General features: G+C 45.3%; 1 protein-coding gene across 1 annotated transcript; it reads left to right on the forward strand.

Moving 5' to 3' along the window:
- The first annotated feature begins 1,480 nt into the window (after positions 1–1,480).
- DGAT2L6 (diacylglycerol O-acyltransferase 2 like 6) lies at positions 1,481–7,844 on the forward strand. Its single transcript, XM_070290300.1, has 6 exons — positions 1,481–1,585; positions 2,111–2,181; positions 2,549–2,753; positions 4,165–4,339; positions 6,576–6,787; positions 7,229–7,844. Exons 1-6 carry the CDS (start codon positions 1,528–1,530, stop codon positions 7,381–7,383), a joined length of 876 nt encoding a protein of 291 aa, XP_070146401.1. The 5' UTR covers positions 1,481–1,527; the 3' UTR covers positions 7,384–7,844.
- The last annotated feature ends 371 nt before the right edge of the window (positions 7,845–8,215 follow it).

Below are 8,215 nucleotides of genomic sequence, written 5' to 3' on the forward strand. Positions count from 1 at the left end.
GGCCACTGCTGAGTTTTCCAAATTTGCCAGCATATTGAGTGCAGCATTTTCACAGCATCATCTTTTAGGATTTGAAATAGCTCAACTGGAATAGACCAGTTCAGTAGACTACTTTTAGGACTGATGGATTACTGAAAATGATTAGATATAAGGCATGAAATTAACCCATCTATACTTTCAAAACATCATTGGATTTAAACAACACAAATGCTGACTAAACACTAATCATTTAAGTTTACCTAATATTGAAAAGAGAAAACATTTCTTCATCTTTCAGTCAATCTATAGATATTTGTTGAATACTTACTGCATGCAAAGCACTCTTCTAATTGCTGGTGATACAAACTAAATTTATTAGAAGTAAGATATAAGAGAAATTTATATACTTAGGCTCCCTTTAATTAATAATGATTCATATTTAATTTTATCTGAGTTTTCTTCTGAGGCTTACCCAGCAAATTTACTCTCATCTTTTATGAGGATCAGAGGTAGCAGGATTTTTATCCATGGCAAGCTTCCCATAAAATTCCTCCCCCTACTATTTCTTATTTAATTAGCATGCTTACAACAGCCATCTCAGCCAGATCTTATAAGGGGAATTCAGCCTATCACTAAGATTTCTTCTACCCCACAACATGACTTTTTTTTGAAATGCCCATTCCATCTTTTTCTTGTTGTTTCCATCAGAATCCAAGATGCAAGAGACATATCTGCTGTTTGGTAACTCTTGAGTTTCTTCCCCTTCTCTGAAACTTTTTATCTACTGTGATATGGTTATCTGGTCAATGAAATGATTCCTTTAGCCGAATTTTTTAAAATTCACAATATGGGTACGAGCCCCTGTCTCATGGATGCAGATTTTAAAATGGAATTCAACTCTCACGGCTGTAAGACGTATCACATTCACATTTCACAATCTGCTGTGACCCTTTGATAACAGAGATGATTTTTCCCCCTTCTGAACTTTTGACCCATTTTGAATGGGATGAAATTGAACACAGTAAAGCAGTTTCTAATATGTATTTTCCTCTCAGCATCAAACAGCCTATACAGTGCAGGCAGCCCCTCTCCACTGGAATGTGCTGACAGAGCAGTGTGACAAAGGAAGGAGGGTTGAGGACTTCTTGAGGTCTCAGAATGGGGATGTCAGCCATTGGCACAAGATGCTGTTCCTTTCAGTTGCCAAGTAGTGCTGTCCTTTGACCCCAGATGAGGACCTACTCTGAGAATGCCATGGTTCTGCCATTTCCTCAGTTAAGATTGCAGCCATCAAGAGGGCCCAGATTCAGGGACTCAGAGGTCATCCTGGACTGCAGCAGAGCTAAGAGGGAGATGGGGGGTGGGGGAGATGAGGGAAAAACAGTCTCACACTGGCCTTGACCTGCTTCTTCACTACAGAGCAGAGACTGGGGTAATGAGATGTGTATTAAACTTGAAGGGAACTAAAGGGCATGAACCCCTTGTGTCCCCTCAGGAGCTATTCCTATTATCCTTATACCCTACTTTCTGGTGTTCACTAAGTTCTGGATGGTGTCTGTGCTCGCCTTAGCCTGGCTCGCCTATGACTGGAACACCCACAGTCAAGGTAAGAAACAGGGGAAGAGTAGTGATCCCTGTCTGTGTCAAGGAGGGAACCACAGGGACGGAGTGAGGGTGGAAGGGAAGAGTGAGAGAGGCAGGGGGAGAAGAGGTGAGGAGAGGAAAGAAGGGGAAAGGGAAAGGAGGGCAGGGAGTGGGAGTGAGGGAGAGAGGAGGAAGGGCAAAGGAGACAGGGAAGAGAAGAGAGGCAGGGGTGCAAAGCTCAGCAGGAACAGAGGGCTTGGCCAGGCTGCCCAGGAAGAATTAAGAGGCTGGTTTCTGAGCGGGTGCTCCCAGCCTCATGCTATTTCTCTCTCACCTTTCTGGCAGCTCCAGAAGAGCAGGGGCTGCCTGTGTCTTCTTGGGGATTGGATTCATGGATAGACCTTATAGCTCTATGTCCAAGAAACATGGAAATGTGAGAAGGAACCCCCTCCTGACCCGAGGACATTAGGAAGATCCCTCCACCTCCAGAAGAAGTAGAGGGATTGGCAAGACCTCACCCACTCTTCCCTTCCCTCTGTATTTGCAGGTGGTAGACGTTCAGCTTGGGTACGAAACTGGACAATCTGGAAATATTTCCGAAATTACTTCCCAGTAATGGTAATGACCCTTCCTCTGAAGGGCCTCATTCCCTGTTACCCAGATTCTCCCTCCCCACTCAGCTCCATATTTTCAAAGGCTTTTGTGGCCAACAGTGGAGGTCAAAGCCCAGAGGCATAATATAGAGTATGGTCCCAAGATGGATGGGCAGGTGGGGAAATGAATGAATAGCACCTAGCCTCACAGTGGCAAACTCAGGTCAGCCTCACCGAGCATCATAACCCTGGCAATTATATGAGAGTGACAATATCCCAGTGAATAGGGATTAGAGGCTCCCCAAGGGAAACACAGGCTACCTGCTGGCCTCTGAGTCCATATGTCCTCTCTTCCTTCTATCTACTGCTCTGGCTCAATCTCCCACTGACAGCTGGTGAAGACTCATGACCTCTCTCCCAGACAAAACTATATCATTGCCAGCCACCCCCATGGCATACTCCCTTATGGTATCTTCATCAACTTTGCCACTGAGACCACTGGCTTTGCTCGGATTTTCCCAGCCATCACTCCTTATATAGCGACCTTGGAAGGGATCTTCTGGATCCCAATTGTGCGAGAATATGTGATGTCAATGGGTGAGTATAAGAGATCATTCCATTCTCTGACCTACCTTGGGGCTCCAACTTTAATAAGCCTTGACAGTCAGTCCAGTATTCACTCCCTGCTGGAAGAACACTTAGTAGAAAATAAGTCCCGAGCACACTGGGCCAGTGACAGGAATATGTGGCTGAGCCTCAGGTTTAATCCGGGAGGCAGGGTTTGATTAGGTAGGAGGGTAAGTTATAGGCATTCATAAGAGTTGCCAAAAATCCTTTCAGAGGAGGAAGCAGAAGCCTGGGGTTCGGGATCAAAGCCAAAGTGGAAAGGAAAAGGCAAAAGTCAAATATCAAAACCAAATGTATGGAAAATCAGGCATGAATGGAACAGCTCAGATATACTTTGCTAGACTGTTTCTGGGATGTCAATTGGCTTCTTTGGGGTGGTCATTTATATAGCAAGTCTCATCCAGGAGCAACTCAAAAACATTTTTGAGACTTTCACACTAGCTGGTACCCTCCTGGCCCATGACCTTTATTTCCTGAGAACCCCTGTGAATTTGTATAAGATATCAAGGGATAAAAGGATAGGCATCCATCAGAATCCAGGGCAACTTCCTCATGCCAGGCTTCAAGCCAGGGTATTGTGCCAAATGTCCTTCTCTCCGGGTGAATATCCATCCTCTGGACACCAGGAAACAACAGAAGCCAAACAAAAAGGTAAGATACATTTATATCTGGAGGGGCCAAGTGGGACCACTGGAGTCCCAGGGGATAATTCTGCTCACCTCTCAGGTTGGCATGAATCTGGATCTTAAGGACTGTGGCCTGGAGCCAATGTCTGCCATCCCAGGAGAGAACAGAAAGTAAGCACAGGGTAGAGATGGGAAGCAGAGGTAAGGAAAGACTCTGTGACTGTTGTTGAGCAACAGGATGTCATCCTCATTCCACAGTTCATCTACATGCCAGTTTGGCTTGGACAGGATCCTGGGTCTGCCTACTCTCTAGAAACCCCAGGGAATGGCTTACCTTTACCAGGTTACTCTAAGAAGGAAGCAGTTTGGTGGTGGCCATTCCTGATTACCCTCAGGAAAGAGAACTCTAGAGTCTCAAGTGACATCAGCCTGGGGAGAGTGGGAGACCACTGTGGTTCCCGGGGTAGAGAAGAAAGGATGGGCTTACAAGCTATAGAACTAAGAGAAAGCAGGCAGAAGAACTCAGTGTAGCTCCCACTGAAGTAGCACAGAGCCCCAAGGCAAGCAGCTGGCCCTAAGGACCGACCTCAGGCTAGGGCTAACCCAAGATGTGGAGGGCAGGTCAAAGACAGAAGATTGGAAACAATCACAGCCAGGAGACAGTAGAACTATTTCGAGCAGAAAGAGCCCCAAGGAACACCTTACCCCTCCTCAAGCACCACATCGGTATGTCATTTGGCTCTTTGGTTTTGCAGGTGTGTGCCCAGTGAGTGAGTTGGCCTTGAAGTATTTGCTGACCCAGAAAGGCTCAGGCAATGCTGTGGTTATTGTGGTGGGTGGAGCTGCTGAAGCCCTCTTGTGCCACCCAGGAGCCTCTACTGTCTTCCTTAAACAGCGTAAAGGTTTTGTGAAGGTGGCACTGAAGACAGGGTGGGTCCCCAGGTTCTAGTGCCCTATCGTCAGGGCATCCTAGGTACTCTGTAGCACCTCTCCAAAATGGTGCCCTCTCTTGGAAATGTGTTAGAAGGGGCTCCCTCTTCACCCTCATTGCTTCTTTCTACTCCCTCACACTGCGCCTTAAGGGTGTTTGGGCCTTCAGACACATTCTGATGGGTTCTGTTAAAACTTGAAGTTGGAGAAAGAACAGTAAAAGACCTTTATCTTCTGCACATTACCTGGTAGGCTGGGGGTCTGGGGAAGTGGGACTTTAGACTATATCACCCCATGCACTGTGAGGCCCAGAGAAACTATCCAGGGGAAGGAAGGCACTGAACTTGATGCTGTGGGGTTTGCAAAGATGCAGAAGATATGGATACAGCCCCCAAACAGCACATAATCTGGTTTGAAAAGTAGAAGGCAGTTATTGAACAGCTATTTTGTGTCAGGCATGGTACTAAGCATTGAGGATGTAAAAATAAATAAGACTTGGTCCTTGCCCTAAAGGTCTCCTGGTCCAATGGAAAACAGACATAGTCATGTATAATTACATAATATATCTAGAAGTCAACCCCTTAGCATCTCAACTATCACCCCCTGGTTTTCCACCCCATCGTCTCTCCCCTGGATTATTGCAAGTCTCCTAAGAGCTCTCCCTGCTTCTATCCTTGCCTCCCTCACATTCCAGAGTCTGTTCTCAACTGTGGCCAGCATGATCCTATCCACCATGAGTCAGATGAGATCATGTCACTACTCCAAGTGCTCCGATGGCTCCCATTTCACTCTGAGCAAAACCAAAGTCTTTAAAGGGCCTGCAAGACCCTAAATGATCTGGTCCTTAGCCACATCTTTGATCTATTCACCCACTGCTATCCCCCTTGCTCCCTCCATTAGAGCTGTTCCTCAAACAAGCCACATGCTCCTCTCTTAGGGTCTTTGCTCCAGCTGTTTCCCCTGTCTAGGACATTATTCCTCCAAATAGCTGTTTGGCTCATTCTTTTACCTCCTTCAGGTCTTTGCTCAAATGTCTATTCTCAATAAAGTCTATCCTGATCATGCTGCTCTGTTTTTTCCCATTGTATGTATTATCTTTTCATATGTCATCAGTTTTATTTCTTTACATATATGGCTTTTTATTTGTTCATTATTATTGTCTGTCTTCCCTTAATAAAAGATAAGTTCCATGATGACAGAGATTATTTTTTTAATCCACTGTGTTCACTTATGTATCCTGAGGGCTTGAAAAAAGCACTGGCACATAGAAGGAACTCAATAAATATTGAATGAAAGATGTGTCATGATAGACATATGTACAAAGCACTATGAGAGCACCAATTGATGGAAAGCCTTTCACCCAAAGTAGAAGTTTCATAAGTGGGTGACATCTGAATTGTGAATTGAAATATTAGTAGGAGTTGTCAGTCTGACCAAAGGGGATAACTCTGGTATTTAGCAAGGACCTATGACAATATGTCAGGCACTATGCCAGGCCCTATGAGTTCAGAGATCAATAAGACATTTTCAAATGGCTTGCTGTCTACTGGGAGTCAGCCAGGAAGGAGTACAGAGTTGGGGTAGTGTTAGTATAGCAAAGCAGCAAGCACTAGATGCAGGGGTTGGGGGTGGGAGAAGTTGGAGGAGGTCAAAGAACTGGAGCTCGTTCAAGGGGATGAAACTAGAGCTGAGTAGTGAAGGGTGAAACAGAATAAGCCACGTGAAGACAGGGGGAAGGCATTTTTGGCAGAGGGAGTGGGATGTACAAAGACTCATAGACGAGTGCGAACTTAGCACACTTAGAATGGCTAAGCAGACTGTGACAAAGCGTTGGGGAGAGAAGAAGCTAGCCAGGTAGGCAAGGCTGGAGCGTGTAGGCCACACTAAGTGCCTGGTACAAAGTGAGGAGCTCTGGGAAGAGTTTTCAAGAGAGGAGTGACATGTCCGGACACACAGTTTAGGAAGATCCTCTGGATGTGTACAATTTAGGCAATTAGATTTCCTGAGATTAGTGATTCATTTCCTCCAATCACAGGACAAAGTGCAGCAACTCCCCTCAAAATGTTCAGTTGGAGGGATGTGGAGCATAGCAAGGATAATACACAAGGCTGGAGATGCTTGGGTGCTTGGACTCTTGTCCTATAATGGGGCCATTGTAAAGCTTTCCTACCTTGGAGAGGGTTTCACTGTGGGGAGCTTCCTGGAAGAACTCACACTTCTGCCTGTCTCTTTGCAGAGCATACCTTGTCCCTTCCTATTCCTTTGGACAGAATGAAGTTCACAATCAAGAGACCTTCCCTGAGGGCACGTGGAAAAGGTTCTTCCAAAAAACCTTCCAGAACACATTCAAAAAAATCCTGGGACTAAATTTCTGTACCTTCCATGGCCGGGGCCTCATTCGAGGATCCTGGGGATTCCTGCCTTTCAATCATCCCATTACCACAGTTGGTAAGCTTTCCAGCATCTTTGGACCACCCTGGTCCTTGATTCCCCCCATCCAGCCCTCAAGTCCCAGAGGGCCTGGCACACAGCTGGGATGGGCAATGGGAATTCCGGTGGTTGTGGTTGAGAGCAGGGTAGGGAGGACAACTACGCAGATAAGAGTTGTGGCAGGAGGGACAGGAGGGACAGTGTTCAACTGCTGCCATGAGGGCATCATTATTCACACACGTGCCTTCAGCACTCTCCTAAGTTTACTCTCATTCTCTTAAGCATGCATGAGATTAGGTATTTGGAGAACATGGGACAGGGTGGGGTTGGAGCAGGGAGAAAGAATAAAGGAGGTAGAGGGGACCAAGATACCGAGTATCAGTATGTAACTTCCTCTGAGGGATGGTAGTTTGAGTTGAGGGGGAAGGTCTGATGCTTGTCTCTTCTCCTGCCCCACAGTTGGGGAGCCCCTGCCAATTCCCAGGATAAAGAAGCCAAACAAGGAGACAGTGGACAAGTACCATGCACTCTACATCAATGCCCTTCGGAAGCTGTTTGATGAGCACAAAGTTCAATATGGTCTGTCTGAGACCCAGGAGCTGACAATCGTCTAACAGGAGTTGGATTTCCCCATTATTGAACTCCCAAAGCATTGAGGGATCCAAGAAGGGCCACAAGGAAAGGAGAATCTGGGAAGAGGGGAGAATCTTGGGGTTGAATGATGAGGCCAGCCAAGCCAGAAAGTACTTAATGAGTCAGTCTGAGGAAGGAACCAGAGTTATGGGGAAGACTGGGCAACAACCCAGTTTAGCAAGCAGTCTCTTGTGAGTACACAGTCTTGTAAGTCTCTGTGTGCCAGTTATTTTGGCTTCCTAATTCCAACCAACTCTGATCAGAGGAATAAGAAGCCAAAGAATACCATGTTCTTCCTCCTCAGCCTTAATAACACCACACCATCACTGTTTAGGTTGAGGCTTAGAAGCTTTTTTTTTTTTTTTTAGATTTTTACTTTTATTTTCATTAATTAAAAACCATCTCATTTATGTCAATAAATACTTTTTCCCATCATTGTCAATCTTGTTTCCTATTTTTATGTTTGGCTATTTTGTATTTGTCTGTGAATTTTAGACATATACATATACGTTTATATGCCAATAGTTTTGTCATTGTTTTAGTTAAAATAAGGATGATGGGATCATATGAAGAATACTTTTCTGAAACTTGCATTTGTCCTCCATGATATTTTGTGGCAATCCACTGAGAAACCTTCTTAAGAACAGGGATGGTTTGTTTCCTTTTAGGCCCTTTCCTTACAATTTAGGGGCTACCACAAGGTAAACCGGTGACCTGAGCTGTGAGTTCCTAATCCAAGCAGGCATGATTCCCTCAGCTATGATACATTTCTACACTGGCAAAAAGTTTATTGAAAATTATACCATTTCTTGA

This window comes from Ovis canadensis, chromosome X (assembly GCF_042477335.2).
Source record: "Ovis canadensis isolate MfBH-ARS-UI-01 breed Bighorn chromosome X, ARS-UI_OviCan_v2, whole genome shotgun sequence".
Taxonomy (NCBI): domain Eukaryota; kingdom Metazoa; phylum Chordata; class Mammalia; order Artiodactyla; family Bovidae; genus Ovis; species Ovis canadensis.

Bases quoted from the DNA above. Each gene is read 5' to 3' on its own strand.
- DGAT2L6 (XM_070290300.1), top strand. From the start codon at position 1,528: ATGGTGTCTGTGCTCGCCTTAGCCTGGCTCGCCTATGACTGGAACACC. The intron at 2,182-2,548 runs GTAATGACCCTT...TCCCACTGACAG, and splicing joins GAAATTACTTCCCAGTAATG to CTGGTGAAGACTCATGACCT. The intron at 4,340-6,575 runs GTGGGTCCCCAG...GTCTCTTTGCAG, and splicing joins AAGGTGGCACTGAAGACAGG to AGCATACCTTGTCCCTTCCT.